General features: G+C 43.0%; 1 protein-coding gene and 1 pseudogene across 1 annotated transcript in view; one reads left to right on the forward strand and one right to left on the reverse strand.

The window, feature by feature from the left end:
- The window catches only part of B4GALNT2 (beta-1,4-N-acetyl-galactosaminyltransferase 2), a 63,683-nt gene that overhangs the window by 20,145 nt on the left and 25,846 nt on the right, over positions 1-17,692 (reverse strand). Inside the window, 4 exon segments of the mRNA XM_059907701.1 lie at positions 58-95; positions 1,651-1,757; positions 10,554-10,691; positions 11,637-11,837. Coding sequence (XP_059763684.1) covers positions 58-95; positions 1,651-1,757; positions 10,554-10,691; positions 11,637-11,837 — 484 coding nt within the window.
- On the forward strand, positions 3,100-3,435 carry LOC132355133 (small ubiquitin-related modifier 2-like; annotated as a pseudogene).

Raw genomic sequence — 17,692 nt, forward strand, 5'->3', positions numbered from 1 at the left:
CAGTGAGCCAAGGACAGGATGCCAAGTGCAAAAGGGAGCTGGGAAGGGGACTCTTGCCTCATAGATGGGAGCATCTGGTCCTTCAAACTGGAGACCTGGAGAACACAGGAAAAAGGACAAAAAACACCATTTGAGAGGATGCCAAGGACTCCCTGATGCTCTCACCTTCCTGGCCGACTCCTACACATCCCTCCAGAGTCCCTTTAAGTGTCACCTATCCAGAGAGTTTGCTGACCACTCCCCTCTCCCCAGGGCTCTATTAGATGGTGTCCCATGGTCCTTCTCAAATTCCAGCAGTTCTAAAGCCTCCGATGCCCACCCTCAGTTTTGGATGGGTGCTGTGAATTAATCCAGTCCCTTCCAGGTATCTCTGTTACTGAAGGGAAGGAAGCAATAGATAAATAATGAATCATCCTTATGAGTTTCCTGGAATAGTCAAATTCATAGAGACAGAAAATAGAATGGTGGTTGCCAGGGACTGGGGGGAAAAGGGAGTTACTGTTAAATGGGTGCAGAGTTTCAGTTGGAAAGATGAAAAAGTTCTAGAGATGGTTGCTGGTGATGGTTGCAGAACAATGTGAATGTACTTAATGCCACAGAACTAGACACTTCAAAATGGTTAAAATGGTAAATTTTATGTTATGTATGTTTTACCACAATAAAAAAAGAACTACCCAAAGTGGCAAATCATTTTTTAAATGACTATTCAAAAACACTAGCAACTGGGGCTTCCCTGGTGGCGCAGTGGTCGAGAATCTGCCTGCCAATGCAGGGGACACGGGTTCGAGCCCTGGTCTGGGAAGATCCCTCATGCCGCGGAGCAACTAGGCCCGTGAGCCACAATTACTGAGCCTGCGCGTCTGGAGCCTGTGCTCCGCAACAAGAGAGGCCGCGATAATGAGAGGCCTGCGCACCTCAATGAAGAGTGGACCCCACTTGCCACAACTAGAGAAAGCCCTTGCACAGAAACGAAGACCCAACACAGCCATAAATAAATAAATAAATAAAAATTAAACTTTAAAAAAAAAAGAAAAAACCTCAGTAACATTCAGCAATAAACATTTATTAAAAAAAAAAAAAACTAGCAATTCATTCCAAATTATTTTATTTTAGAATCTATCTCTGTTCTTATAATATGATCAATTCAAGCTCTAATTCAGACATATTCTTCTTATGTGGCCTTAGATAACTCTGTGAAGTTGGCAAAATAATATTTACCTCACAAGGATGTGATGCTGAACTAAAAGAGTGTGTAAAATTCCCTTGTAGAGGGGAGTTTTAACTGGCATAAATATCCTTTGCCATATGCACTCCCTGGAGATGGGCTCATGCTTTGCCTGCTCCCATGATGCTGGAGGCCACCAAAAAGCCAATTATGTTCCAAGATTCCTCGATGCACATAGATTTCTGTCCTCTTCTATGTTATCTCGGATACCCAGGGAGGTTACAGCTACTGAGGGCGATTCCCAGTGGTGGAAAGAGTGAGGCTAATGAAATGGTTTCATTTCATTAAATGAAACCATGTCACGCTTCATTGTGCTGGGTACACAGCAGGTACCCAATGAATGACTGTTCCCTTATGCTTCCTCCTTTTGCTTAAGAAGGAATAAGAAGGTTGCTCGGGTCTTTTCTGAACACAGATGTACCTACCTGGGATGGGAACCGTGTGCAGGGGCATCACTTCAACCCCGTGGACAGGGTACCCAAAGGGCAGGTTGGGCTGAGCCAGCAGGGGCGGTGGGCGAGGCAGCCCTTCTCTGCAGAGAAACAAAACCATTGGCAGCTGCTTTGATGCCTGTCCCTAGTTAGTTCTTAAAGTGATGTTTGTACCCAGAGCTTTGTGCTGCCAATGGTGAGAAATTGAAAGTAGGTTGGCCCGATCTGCCCTCCATTTTCTCTCCTCCTTTATTCCTGCCCCTCCCTCCAGCCTCTAATTCCACAAAGGAATTGAAGCAGATTACAACAAAGCACATTCAAAATCAAAATCACAGCCAGCAAAAAAGAAGAAACAAGATAATCAGACCATATCGGCCAACCCAGCAGCAGTTGCTAAACACCAAATACACATCTGAACTTCCTGGTAGCCAAGGTACAAAGTAATTGACAATACGCTGGACAAAGGACAAAGCAGACCAACTCCTGAACGGTGGTAAAACTTTTCTTGTCACTGAACAAATAAAATATATAAAACTTTATCTAGGAGTGGATGTTGTCTCAATATTTTTAGAGCAAACACAGTGGTCATTTCCAGATGGCTTTGTTGTTGTAACAACCTTCAGTCAAAGACATAACACAATCCAGTGATATTGACTGTTTGAGGGACTAAGGTAATACAGTTGATAGGTAGGCTTCAGGGATCCGCTTAACCATGGAAATCATTTAGATTACCTGGAAGAAAGATTAGACTACTGAAGTATTTACGGGAACATGAAAAAGACAAAATTTTAAAATGGAAAGGTACAGAAATAGGCAATTAACAGCAGAGGAAATACAAATGGCTAATAAATATATGAAACACGCTCAACTGCAATATTGATCAGGGAAACGCAACTTTAAAAGCAATGAAAAAAACAATGATACCTTTTCCTTGAAGTTTTAAAATTTTATGATAGCGAGTGTTGATTAGGTAGAGAATATGTAAATACGGTACTACACTTACCGACTCTTCATGAAAGTGTGAATAAATGTTGGTCCTCTTGAAGGCAATCTGGCCATATTTATTAAAAGCAGAAATAAGCATATCCTATGACTGAGCAATTCAGATGCTAGGTAAGGGGAGAAACTTGTGGTTGTCAACAGTAGGACATGCATAAGGAGGTTTGTTTCAGCATTGCCTGAAGTGAACATCCTTATACACATCTTAATAAATGAAGGAAAGAATGTAAGTATAATGTAATATTATTATAAATTATGTAAATGTAATAATGAAAATTTTGCAAAAATCTGAATATCTTTCAATAGGGGAATGGCTTAATAAAATTCATTGCATTCATATTCATAGCTGTATAGCAATTAAAAGGAATGAGCTAGATGTATAGACCGCTCTTAAAAATATATCATTGAGGCTCCTGGTGTTGCTTGTGTGCTCATTTGGTGCAGACCTGGTATCTCTTTTGTGAAATGGCAGCTGAGGAGACTCTGGCGCTCGGATGACGGACAGAAAGCCCAAGGAAGGAGTCAAGACTGAGAATGGTTATCACGTGATTTGAAGGAGGCGGGGTAGGATGGTTCCGCCGCGCAGTTTAAGATGAAGAGGCACACACCACTTAGCAAGCGGACGGAAGCCTATGTGACCAGCAGGGTGTGTCCATGAGGCAGATCCCATTCCGATTTGATGGGCAGCCAATCAATGAGAAAGACACACCCACACAGTTGGAAATGGAGGCTGGAGATACCACTGATGTGTCCCAGCAGCAGACAGGAGGTGTCCACTAAAAAGGGAACCTGCTACTTTGTTCCTCCAGACCAAGGAGACATTCTCAGAAGACCACAGTTTGGTTCCACCACATCCTGACCACTACAGTATCGTTTTCTCTGTTCTTTCATTTTCCGCTTCCCCATTCCTGGTGTGTGTGACAAGTGTATGTGCACAAACATATTGCTTGCTTGCTTTCTGGCCGCACAATGCTCCTACCAGAGATGGAACCCGGGCCACGGCAGTGGAAACTTGGGGTCTTAACCACTGCACTGCCAGGGAATTCCCACTTGTTGCATTTTTTTAAAACTAAATAGCCAGTGGTATGTTTTGACTGGCATCAAATGGAGATGGGATGGGGGAATTCTGGTTACGAGAAAATACCGCCTTCTCCATTAGCAACAGGCTCACTCAGCTCTTGTCTTCATGTTCAGCAAGTTATTTTGCTCTCACTGTTTAACACAAGAATAACAAGATACAAAAATCCTTGCATACCTTGTTCTATTGGAGAATTTTAATGTCTTTCATTCATCTTTGTAAAACCAAGGATAATTTTATAACCCTCTTGCACGTAACTGTTACAGGTAAAGCAATCGGTATTTAAGGAGGTATAAATTCTTAGAAAAGAAATGCATCCTGGATAGTTTTTCTCTTCAAGTCAAACATCTTGTTGTTTAAATAAACTTCTTGTTTAAAATGGAAAAAGAAAAGGGACTTCCCTGGTGGCGCCGTGGTTAAGACTCCGCGCTCCCAATGCGGGGGGCCTGGGTTTGATCCCTGGTCAGGGAACTAGATCCCACATGCATGCCACAACTAAGAGTTCACATGCTACAACTAAGGAGACCGCCTGCCGCAACTAAGACCCAGTGCAACCCAATAAATAAATAAATAAATATTAAAAAAATAAAATAAAACGAAAAAAACCATTGAATGAAAGCAAATTTCAGAGTCATTTGTTCTTATGGTACCAATTACATTAAAAATACACACACAAGGTAATTCCCTGGTGGCACAGGGGTTAAGAATCCGCCTGCCAATGCAGGGGACACGGGTTCGAGCCCTGGTCCGGGAAGATCCCTCATGCCGCAGAGCAACAAATCCCGCATGCCACAACTACTGAGCCTGCGTGCTGCAACTACTGAAGCTCGTGAGCCTAGAGCCCGTGCTCTGTTACAAGAAAAGCCACTGCAGTGAGACACCCGCGCACTGCAGCGAAGAGTAGCCCCCGCTCGCCGCAGAGAAAGCCCGCGCGCAGCAACAAAGACCCAACGCAGCCAAAAACTAACTAAATAAATTTATATATAAAAATATATATATACACACAAAACACCAGCAGTATATGTTTATATGGATATATATATAAACACATAAATATGTGTGTGATTATGTGTGTTCATCTGTGTGTGTAACAGTATAAAAATTAGTATGGAATAACATCCCTTTTACTACCCAGGCCCCCCATCACCCCCAGAAGAATCTCTACTTGCTATTACCAAGAAGTTGTAGAGTGTCCTATTCCCCCAGGTATGCTGGGACAGAAAAACTTTTGGGAGCCACTGATCTAGGCCAATCAAGTTTGTACTTGCTGAGCTGAGACAGGCAGGTTTCTAGCCTGAAGATGCCAAATGAAACTCAGAGGAAGAGAGTGTGTGAAACAGAGAATGTGGAAACAATCCTTGTTGACTGATGTGTTTTGCTAAGAACAGTGCTAGGAGGATCTGGGCAGGGATATCGTTAGGCTCCGAGAGTGTCGGTGTCCAGCCTCCTGGCCTGAGAGCTGTCCGGTCCCGCTCAGCTGATATCAACTGGGATGCGGTACCCAAGCTCTGATAGCTTGGCTTAAACCTGTATTGCCAGATAAAAACCCAGGTCTGAGTCCTACCCATCCCACAATTTCCAGACCTGCCCCATACCAGCAAGAAACCACTGGACTGTCAGCGGTGTGCAAAAGAACAGAGTGAGCCGGCAGATGGAGTTTGTGCATCTGAGTGTAGTTTATCCAGAGTGTAATTACACCTGGGGGCGGGGGGCACGTCCCTCAGACTGCAGGGGAAAATGTGAAGATCTTGAGCCCTTGAAGGATTGAGGTGAGGAGAAAGACACCATTAGCCCCAAGCAGGATCTTCCTTCCTGAGCATGGGGGACTGACTAGCAGAAAAATTTCCCAGAGCCGGGCCTTGTGGATACCCCTAAATTGGTAGCCAGCGTATCAGCCATTGAAAGCAGGTGCCTCAATGACTTGGCCCAGCCCGCTGTCCCCTGGAAAGCTTGGACACTTTGTGTGAAAGGGGCTTGTAAGGCAAAATCTTGCTTACTCACTTGCCTGCCACCAAGGGACACATAGCCATTGATATTCATGTATAATAGTGGTGTGTGAGAGCTGGTTGTACTGACACAGGAGAGTCAATTGTTGAATTTTCAGGAACTTTGAAAGCCAGCTTTTAAACACAGCCAGTAATAAAAATTAAATTATATACATTTAAAATTAAATACAATGGGAACACAGGTAATAAATACTCAAAACTCTCTACTTCCAAATTATTTTACTACATTTTCCTATTATTCTGCTCTTGAGGTTATTTTCATCTATTGTATCTGTATGGTGGAGATATTTTATAACTGGAATTCAGTGATATCTTGTCTGTAGCTTGATATCAGCCACAGTGTGATTATTAAACCACAGAAATTGGCAAACACTACAAGCCACTATCAAAAGCCCATTGTTAAACATTTACCACCACTGTTCATACTTCTCCTCCCAACATACATAAACGCACCTCCACACACGCACGCAACCACACAAATGTCCACCCCTCTTCTAAAAACACAAACTAATACACTGTACAACCTTTCTGCACCTTGATGCAGAAAGGTGCAGATCTACTTCACCTTCTAAAGGTGCAGCGGGATCTACTTCATTCTTTTTTAATGCCTGAAGCTTCATCCTCCAAACTGCTTCTCTTCCCTCAGGAAGTGAATCACACCCAGAGCTCTGTCCAGAGTCACACATCACCCCATGCCTCTTATTCATTCATTTCTTGACTTGCCTGGCCCCGTGCTAAACTGAGGACAAAGAGATCAATAAAGTCCCTCTCCTGGAAAGGTGAGAACCCAGAGCCAGACTCCAAAAGCTAGAATACAAAGTCGTCTGTTCAGGGGGCTTCCCTGGTGGCGCAGTGGTTGAGAATCTGCCTGCCAATGCAGGGGACACAGGTTCGAGCCCTGGTCTGGGAAGATCCCACATGCCGCGGAGCAACTAAGCCCGTGCGCCACAACTACTGAGCCTGTGCGTCTGGAGCCTGTGCTCCGCAACAAGAGAGGCCGCGATAGTGAGAGGCCCGCGCACCGCGATGAAGAGTGGCCCCCGCTTGCCGCAACTAGAGAAAGCCCTCGTGCAGAAACGAAGACCCAACACAGCCAAAAATTAATTAATTAATTAATTAATTAATTAAGTTCCTCTTTAAAAAAAAAAAAAAAACAAAGTCGTCTGTTCAGTAACAGAGGTCAGGCCAGCTCTGAATGTCACCTTTTTCTTGAATGTTCCTTTTTCAATTCTCGGAGCTAGATGCTGCTCTCCCTCTTAAAACCTACCACATCCCACCCTCTGACTGCTATTACAACATTGAGCTTGGGATTGAACTCTTGAGTTCCACACAATTTGCTGAAAACACTCCCTGGGCCACAGACTGCCCATGTGCTCTGTGATGATGGTGGCGCAGGGAGGCTGTGACGGGGAGAGTGGCCACTTGACCCCGGGGGGAGGGCACACGCTGTATCCCTCTATTATACTGTAAGCTCATTGAGAGATGTTCTCTCGATCAGATTGATCTTTGTACCTAACTCAGCGCCTTGCTCCGCGCTACGAGTCTGCCCGCCCAGCTACTTCCTTAATGGCCTGAGACCCAATTCATGTCAGTTATCATTACCGGACTCTGGTTTTGTTCATACCCGGATTGCCAGGTATAATCCCAAGAGAGCTGGGCATTTCCAACAGGTGAAGGAGGGGGCACGTGAGAACATGGCCAGTCCTTGGCCTTCCCAGTTTGGAATCTGTTCCTTCTTGTAATTCCTTCTGCCCAGCTCCCTCCAGACTAGTCCCCACTCCCAGCTAGTACCTCTTCTTATCCCTCCCTGCCCCCCAGCCCACCTGCTCCAATCTCTTCAAAGCTCCCTCCCTGCTCTCCCTTCCCCCACCACGCACCTCCTGCCAGGTGCACACCTGAGGCACTCCCTGCTGGGGACGGCCGTGACTTCTCTCCCTCTGCAGCCCTGTGCCACCCAGGACACAGACAGAGCCATCTTCCAACATAAACACGCCCCCGTGTTTCCCCTCCCACCATCCACTTATTCTACAGATGCCTGTTAGCCCTACTCTGTGCCAAGCACCTCAAGTCCCCGAGCACAGGGACCTCACAGACAGTGGCAAAGGGAGACCAGGAGGCAAACGGTGGGAACCATCCTGGCAGGAAGCAGGCAGACGGTGTTACAGGGGCACAGGGCCAGGGCACAGGTTCTGCTTGGTGTAAGAGCTTATCATATCATCTGTCTATGTATATATTTTTCTTACCTCCTCTACTATCCTATAACTTCACTGAGGCTATAAAGGCCTTCCATGGATCAGCTTACTAAACGCCAACCCGAGGGACTATTATCATCCCCACAGCACAGAGGAGGTTAAGCTGCTTGCCCAGGGTCGCCCAGCTGAGACGTGGAGGACGCAGCCAGTCTGTTCCTTGGCAGCGCTGTTAGCCGCTGAGCCCCACGCTCCTTGCACAGCCACGTGGGGCCCGGGCTCGCACCCCCACCAGGATCACCTGCGCACTGCACTGGCTTCCTGATCTCCAACACTCCCTCCTGCTGCTGTTCCCTCTTCTGGGGAGTCTTGCATTTGTGTAGAGTCTGGGGTAGTGACTGATTCCCACAATCAAACCTGGAGGGGCCTGCCTGCCCCTTTCCCTTCCTTAATTCAAGACTTAGGCTCAGTCAACTGAGCAGTAAGGCAGTGGCCTAGGGACCGTTCATCAAAGAGGCACAGACAACATCTGTCGCGGCAGCAGAAGGAACGTTTACCTTCCCCCCAGCTACTCAACAGGTCTCCCTGCCTTCCCTTTGCCTTCCCTCCGGGTTATCCTCCGTAGAAAAGCCAGAGTGATATTTTATATATGAAAGTATCTCATAGAATAACTTGCCACTTTTTAAAACTGTTCAATTCTTTGCGTCACCCAGAAAGCAAAATGCACATTCCTCCTGCTGGCTTACCAGGGCCGTCACCACTGGCCCCTCTGGACTCATACCTCCAGCCTCCAGCTGATGCACTAGGCGGCAACGGCTATGGCCTGCTTTCGTGTCATGCAGCCATCAGGAAAGGCCCACTCTGGCTTTGGGCCCTGTGTTAACTCTTCCTTCTGGGATGCTTTTCTGGGCTGGGGGATTGTGGGAGACTCCTGCTTGATATACAAATCAGAGTTCAAGGTCATCTTTTTTCATTGTTCCATTAAATTTTATGCCATCAACCGCAATATTTTAATTTACCTCTCCACATAGCACTTATAACGATCTACTATTTAGGTGATTTATGTATTTCTTTTTTTTTTTTTGGCCGCACTGCGCAGCATGCGGATCTTAGTTCCCCAATCAGGGATCGAACTTGCACCCCCTGCAGTGGAAGCGCGGAGTCTTAACCACTGGACCACCAGGGAAGTCCCTCTTAATGTATTATGTATTGCCTGTGAAGAACTATAAGAATGATAATGTTAATAAACCACAACAATGACCGTAGGTAGTATTTTTGCAGTGCTTCTATATGTCAGGCCCTTTATGAGTTACTAGCCTTTTGTATGTTAACACAATGTTGCTTACAATAAACCTATGAAGGAGGTATCTCTGTTACAGTTTTTCATATGAAGATACTGAAGTACCATGAGGCTAAGTAACTTGCCATCCAGCCTGTTCCGAGTTCAAGAGTTCAAGTCCTTAATCACCGTGCTACTATTTATTACAGCACGCTTTCCACTGAAACTCATAAATGATTGCTGGGAGGGAAAAAAAAGGGAAAAGACCTGCTCAGCCATTCCGTGCTCCCCTGGTTCTTGATTTCCCAGCCTGGTCATCCTACCACCTATGGATTTGGGAGAAGTGCCAACATCTTTCCTACAAATTCCCTCTTGATATGAGCCAGACACAATCCATCTCTGCTCTTTTCAACGGACAATCCTGGCCGATACACCCTGAAGGTTTAACTCCGGGCTTTGCACATAGCAGAGGGACAGTATATTCTTAACACATAAACGAATAAGAAAGTGCAACATGGTGAGACTCTAAAGATACGTGCTCTCATGGCCTGGGTGTGTGGAGACTGTGCCACCAACACCGCACTGACGTTTCAAAGTCTCTTCATTCCTTTGCTCTTTCTTTATTATGCAATGCTTGAGACATGTCAAGTGTGGTGGGTTTTTTGTTTTGTTTTGTTTTGTTTTTGCCACACAGCATGGCTTGCAGGCTCTTAGTTCCCCAGCCAGGGATCAAACCCAGGCCCCTGGCAATGAGAGCGCCAAGTACTAACACTAGACCGCCAGGGAATTCCCAAGTTTTTTTTTTTTTTTTTTTTTAAACAATGGTTATCTCAATTTTTTAAGGAATCTTTTAGCCTAGAGTTATTTATTTATTTATTTATTTATGACTGTGTTGAGTCTTCGTTTCTGTGCAAGGGCTTTCTCCAGTCGCGGCAAGCGGGGACCACTCTTCATCGCGGTGCGCAGGCCCCCCACCATCGCGGCCTCCCTTGTTGCGGAGCACAGGCTCCAGACGCGCAGGCTCAGCAATTGTGGCTCACGGGCCCAGCCGCTCCGCGGCACGCGGGACCCTCCCAGACCAGGGCCCGAACCCGTGTCCCCCGCACCGGCAGGCAGATTCTCAACCACCGCGCCACCAGGGAAGCCCAATTCCCAAGTTTTATAAATCTTTATTGAAGGACTATTTCCTCAGTTCTCTTTACTTGGTTTATTCCTAATAGTTCCTTCCAGGGACCCTGCAAGAGCGAGAGTGCCTTCCTTCTCTCCCTGGACCCACACCCTCAGGAGACAGTAGGGAGAGCTTCTGTTGCACCTCAGGGCCCAAGAGCCCTCAGAGTCTGCATTACCTCCTCTGAAAGTGTTCAAATTCAGCCTGTCTCCTCATTTTCACCGCAGGGAGGTCTCTCTGGCCATAGGCATCCTCAAAGTTATAGCTTCCCTGATGTTCCGAAGCTTCACATTTGCACTGGTTTTTCGGGAAGAGCCTAAAACAAGATGAGGACTAAGATCACGGATTGGGTGGGTGGGCTGGTGCGTAAGGCGGGGCCTGAAGCCTAACCCAGCGTGTGGTTCCCCTCAGGTTCTCCTTTCCCATAGCCACCGTCCGGGTTGAGTTGAGACTCTAGAATGCCAGCAGTGGCTGTTCCCAAAGACACAGGGAGGGGAAGGAAGGGGAAAGGGCAAGAAGGTGCCCCCTCTCAAAACCAGCTTATGGTTACCAAAGGGGAAACAAACGTGGGGGGAAGGGATAAATTAGGAGCTTGGGATTAACATAGACACACTACTATAGATAAAATAGATAACCAACAAAGACCTATTGTATAGCACAGGGAACTCTACACAATATTCTGTATATAACTGAATCACTTTGCTGTACACCTGAAACTAACACAACATTGTAAATCAACTAGACTCCAATAAAATAATAAAAAATAAATTTTATAATCCAAAAAAAAAAAAAAGGCCCCCTCTCTTGAGTCATCTCCTGCACCAAACTTCTGCCACACTGCGCGGCTTGTGTGATCTTAGTTCCCCGACCAGGGATCGAACCCAGGCCCGGCAGTGAAAGCTCAGAGTCCTAACCACTGGACCACCAGGGAATTCCCCAAGCTTCTTTAAACTTGAGAGTCGCAGGAATGTCAGTGGCATCTCAGCACCCCCAACCAGAAGAGGAGGCCAGAGGGACAGAAAGGCAACATCTTTCCTGTAGTTTGGGTTAAACAGGCCCTCCAAAATCGTAAGGGACTTCGCTGGGAACAGAGTCCGTGCCCTGCAGACCAAGCCCTTTCCTGGTTCCGTGGTTTGGAATCACGTTCGCAATCAACACAGGTGCAGGAAGGTAGGCAACTGGCTGTAAAGTGGGCACAACAGGACACTCTGAGCCACAGGAAGGAGAGGTCAGACCAAGGTGGAGTAACTTGCTATCTCACCAGATTCCATCATAGGTAAAGAGGCTCCTGACATGTTCCTCAGGCAGAAGCTTCAGCATCCTGGCAGCCAGAGTAGGGTGAGGGAGCTGTGGTTTGTGGTTACTGGACGCTGTATAAAGGTACACACTTCTGAACATAAATAACACAATGCCCAGGGCCAAGAGTAAGACCGACATCTTGAGGATCCACAGACGTCTAGAGCTGTTGGGACACAAAAGAGCAAAGGCCGTTAAAGTCATTTTTCTTTATCATGTAAACAAAAAAGACTTGATTGTGTAATATAGACGGGAACAGTAACTGGAGGAAAAATGTCAGTTAAACCTGTAGCTTACACTACTTAGCAAGATCGATTTCTGTTAAATAGAAGAGTAAAGAATCAGTTTGAAACAGAGAGACTCAATAAAAACCACAAATAAAAGAATAGGCAAAAAGATCCCAAGGGGAAATAAAGAGTAAGGTTTGCAATATCAATGTCAGCACAGTTGAATTCGAGGCAAAAAGATTATTAAGTGGGACCAAAAGGATCACTTATCATGATCACGTGCATGATCCACAAAACAGATGTAGAGGTCATGAACTTTATCCATTAAATAATACCATTAAAGCACACAAAGCAAAGAATGGCAGGATATGGAAGGAGGATTACAAATACAAAGATAGTCATAGATTCTAACATTCTCACATCTAACACTCTAAAATCTCAGTCCTTAACGGATCAAGTCTCAAAAATATATAAAGCAATAGAGCAGCTAAATTATAGAACTCATATTCTGGTAAAGAGCTTTTAGAACATTTACAAAAATGGGCCACTTATTTGAACACAAAGAAAACCATAATAAAGTAGAAATCGTTCAGATTAAACACTCCACACTCTCACAAGTACAATCAAAATGAAACCTATAATAATAAGCCCCCTCTCCCAACAATGTGGAAAAACAATTTTAAAGCTTTCCAAAGCAAGTGTTTGAATCAAGGACAACATCAGAACAGAAATATAAAGCTAATGAAAGTACTACATACAAAACTGTGGAACACACTAAAACTATACTGAGTGGAAAATTTGAAGCTTTAAATACAAATTTCTGATCACAAGACATAAAATTAATAAATTAAACAATCAAATAAGAAGTTTGAAAATGGATAACAAAATGAATCTAAGAAAAGCAGAAACAATAACTTAATAACAATGCAAATGGAAAGTGGCAAATTAGAAAAAAACCTGAAATGAAATAATTGCTAAATCTAAGCACTGAGGAGAAAATTTTTGAGATATCTGCCTACTTTATAACCTCCCTGCTCTAAGACTCTTCTCCTGACCCACAGAGGTGACACCTATGAGCCTAGTTGTACCACACGATGCTCCCCTGGCCATGGCTGATTGGACCAAGGGTGGACACCTCTGAGCTGGGCTGATCAGCCAGAACTTCTTCCCAGGAATCGGCAAGCAGAGATACTGATCAGCTAAACCTGGTCCCCTGAACTGAGAATAGAGGGGAGGAGAGAAGGGAGAGAAGATAGAAGATGAGCGACACAAGAAGCCTAGATCTTGAATAGCTAGATGAAAGAGATGACTTTCTAGAAAACCACAAATAACCTAAACAGATCTGTAAAAGTGAAAGAAATTGAGGAAGTTGTCAAAGGCCTATGTACTCAACAAAGTCCCAAATCCATGTTTCATAAGTAAACAACTCAATGCCGATTTATAAAAACCAGTTTTAGGGACTTCCCTGTTGGCACAGTGGTTAGGACTCACGCTCCCAATGCAGGGGGCCCGGGTTCAATCCCTGGTCAGGGAACTAGATCCCACATGCATGCCGCAACCAAGAATTCGCATGCCACAACTAAGGAGCCGGCAAGCCGCAACTAAGGAGCACATGTGCCGCAACTAAGGAGCTGGCAAGCCACAACTAAGACCCGGCACAACCAAATAAATAAATTAAATAAATATTAAAAAAAAACAACACAACAGTTTTACAGCGATGCAAATGTAAGTACGGATGAATAATGATGTAAATATGCTAAACAAATATTAGCAAATAGAGTACAGTAGTATCCTAAATGAAAGATTCACCACTAACAAATGGAGTTTTCTCTAGGAGAGCAAGGATGACTCAGTGCTATAGTGTGGCTGAACCACTCTGACTCCCTTTTGTTGGCTTATCTTAGGCCCACAGTCCTACTCGCTCCCCTTTCTTTTCTTTTCTTTTTTTAAAGAATGACAGGGTAATCAAATTCATTACACAATTCTCAACCTAGCAAAAAGAAACAAATCACCGACAACAGAGGGACATGGTCTTGACTTTTTTTTTTTTTTTTTTTGGTTCCTTGATTCTTTTTTTTTTTTAATGTCTGAAACATTTATATTAACATATTTCCATACAAATAACCCAATGAAAGTTTAGTATTAGTTGTTTTGTTTCTTTGTTTTTTTATACTGCAGGTTCTTATTAGTCATCAATTTTATACACATCAATGTATACATGTCAATCCCAATCGCCCAATTCAGCACACCACCATCCCCACCCCACCGCAGTTTTCCCCCCTTGGTGTCCATATGTCTGTTCTCTACATCTGTGTCTCAACTTCTGCCCTGCAAACCGGCTCATCTGTACCATTTTTCTAGGTTCCACATACATGCGTTAATATACGATATTTGTTTTTCTCTTTCTGACTTACTTCACTCTGTATGACAGTCTCTAGATCCATCCACGTCTCAACAAATGACTCAATTTCGTTCCTTTTTATGGCTGAGTAATATTCCATTGTATATATGTACCACCTCTTCTTTATCCATTCGTCTGTTGATGGGCATTTAGGTTGCTTCCATGACCTGGCTATTGTAAATAGTGTTGCAATGAACATTCGGGTGCATGTGTCTTTTTGAATTACGGTTTTCTCTAGGTATATGCCCAGTAGTGGGATTGCTGGGTCATATGGTAATTCTATTTTTAGTTTTTTAAGGAACCTCCATATTGTTCTCCATAGTGGCTGTATCAATTTACATTCCCACCAACAGTGCAAGAGGGTTCCCTTTTCTCCACACCCTCTCCAACATTTGTTGTTTGTAGATTTTCTGATGATGCCCATTCTAACTGGTGTGAGGTGATACCTCATTGTAGTTTTGATTTGCATTTCTCTAAAAATTAGTGATGTTGAGCAGCTTTTCATGTGCTTCGTGGCTGTCTGTATGTCTTCTTTGGAGAAATGTCTATTTAGGTCTTCTGCCCATTTTTGGATGGGGGTGTTTGTTTCTTTAATATTGAGCTGAATGAGCTGTTTATATATTTTGGAGATTAATCCTTTGTCTGTTGATTCGTTTGCAAATATCTTCTCCCATTCTGAGGGTTGTCTTTTCGTCTTGTTTATGGTTTCCTTTGCTGTGCAAAAGCTTTGAAGTTTCATTAGGTCCCATTTGTTTATTTTTCTTTTTATTTCCATTACTCTAGGAGGTGGATCAAAAAAGATCTTGCTGTGATTTATGTCAAAGAGTGTTCTTCTTATGTTTTCCTCTAAGAGTTTTATAGTGTCCAGTCTTAGATTTAGGTCTCTAATCCATTTTGAGTTTATTTTTGTGTATGGTGTTAGGGAGTATTCTAATTTCATTCTTTTACATATAGCTGTCCAGTTTTCCCAGCACCACTTATTGAAGAGACTTTCTTTTCTCCATTGTATATCTTTGCCTCCTTTGTCATAAATTAGTTGACCATAGGTGCATGGGTTTATCTCTGGGCTTTCTATCTTGTTCCATTGATCTATGTTTCTGTTTTTGTGCCAGTACCATATTGTCTTGATTACTGTAGCTTTGCAGTATAGTCTGAAGTCAGGGAGTCTGATTCCTCCAGCTCCGTTTTTTCCCCTCAAGACTGCTTTGGCTATTCAGGGTCTTTTGTGTCTACATACAAATTTTAAGATGATTTGTTCTAGCTCCGTAAAAAATGCCATTGGTAATTTGATAGGGATTGCATTGAATCTGTAGATTGCTTTGGATAGTATAGTCATTTTCACAATGTTGATTCTTCCAATCCAAGAACATGGTATATCTCTCCATCTGTTGGTATCATCTTTAAATTCTCTCATCAGTGTCTTATAGTTTTCTGCATACAGGTCTTTTGTCTCCCTAGGTAGGTTTATTCCTAGGTATTTTATTCTTTTTGTTGCAATGGTAAATGGGAGTGTTTCCATAATTTCTCTTTCAGATTTTTCATCATTAGTGTATAGGAATGCAAGAGATTTCTGTGCATTAATTTTGTATCCTGCAACTTTACCAAATTCATTAATAAGCTCTAGCAGTTTTCTGGTGGCAGTTTTAGGATTCTCTATGTATAGTATCATGTCATCTGCAAACAGTGACAGTTTTACTTCTTCTTTTCAAATTTGGATTCCTTTTATTTCTTTTTCTTCTCTGATTGCCATGGCTAGGACTTCCAGAACTATGTTGAATAATAGTGGTGAGAGTGGACATCCTTGTCTCGTTCCTGATCTTAGAGGAAATGCTTTCAGTTTTTCACCGTTGAGAATGATGTTTGCTGTGGGTTTGTCATATATGGCCTTTATTATGTTGAGGTAGGTTCCCTCTATGCCCACTTTCTGGAAAGTTTTTATCATAACTGGGTGTTGAATTTTGTCAAAAGCTTTTTCTGCATCTATTGAGATGATCATATGATTTTTATTCTTCAATTTGTTAATATGGTGTATCACATTGATTGATTTGCGTATATTGAAGAATCCTTGCATCCCTGGGATAAATCCCACTTGATCATGGTGTATGATCCTTTTAATGTGTTGTTGGATTCTGTTTGCTAGTATTTTGTTGAGGATTTTTGCATCTATATTCATCAGCGATATTGATCTGTAATTTTCTTTTTTTGTACTGTCTTTGTCTGGTTTTGGTATCAGGGTGATGGTGGCCTCATAGAATGAGTTTGGGAGTTTTCCTTCCTCTGCAATTTTTTGGAAGAGTTTGAGAAGGATGGGTGTTAGCTCTTCTCTAAATGTTTGATAGAATTCACCTGTGAAGCCATCTGGTCCTGGACTTTTGTTTGTTGGAAGATTTTTAATCACAGTTTCAATTTCATTACTTGTGATTGGTCTGTTCATATTTTCTGTTTCTTCCTGGTTCAGTCTTGGAAGGTTATACCTTTCTAAGAATTTGTCCATTTCTTCCAGGTTGTCCATTTTATTGGCATAAAGTTGCTTGTAGTAGTCTCTTAGGATGCTTTGTATTTCTGCGGCGTCTGTTGTAACTTCTCCTTTTTCATTTCTGATTTTATTGATTTGAGTCCTCTCCCTCTTTTTCTTGATGAGTCTGGCTAATGGCTTATCAATTTTGTTTACCTTCTCAAAGAACCAACTTTTAGTTTTATTGATCTTTGCTATTGTTTTCTTTGTTTCTATTTCATTTATTTCCGCTCTGATCTTTATGATTTCTTTCCTTCTGCTAACTTTGGATTTTGTTTGTTCTTCTTTCTCTAGTTTCTTTAGGTGTACGGTTAGATTGTTTACTTGAGATTTTTCTTGTTTCTTTAGGTAGGCTTGTATAGCTATAAACTTCCCTCTTAGAACTGCTTTTGCTGCATCCCATAGGTTTTGGGTCGTCGTGTTTTCATTGTCATTTGTCTCTAGGTATTTTTTGATTTCCTCTTTGATTTCTTCAGTGATTTCTTGGTTATTTAGTAACGTATTATTTAGCCTCCATGTGTTTGTGTTTTTCACGTTTTTTTCCCTGTAATTCATTTCTAATCTCATAGCGTTGTGGTCAGAAAAGATGCTTGATATGATTTCAATTTTCTTAAATTTACTGAGGCTTGATTTGTGACCCAAGATGTGATCTATCCTGGAGAATGTTCCGTGTGCACTTGAGAAGAACGTGTAATCTGCTGTTTTTGGATGGAATGTCCTATAAATATCAATTAAATCTATCTGGTCTATTGTGTCATTTAAAGCTTCTGTATCCTTACTTATCTTCATTTTGGATGATCTGTCCATTGGTGTAAGTGAGGTGTTAAAGTCCCCCACTATTATTGTCTTACTGTCAATTTCCTCTTTTATGGCTGTTA

This window comes from Balaenoptera ricei, chromosome 20, assembly GCF_028023285.1.
Source record: "Balaenoptera ricei isolate mBalRic1 chromosome 20, mBalRic1.hap2, whole genome shotgun sequence".
NCBI lineage: Eukaryota > Metazoa > Chordata > Mammalia > Artiodactyla > Balaenopteridae > Balaenoptera > Balaenoptera ricei.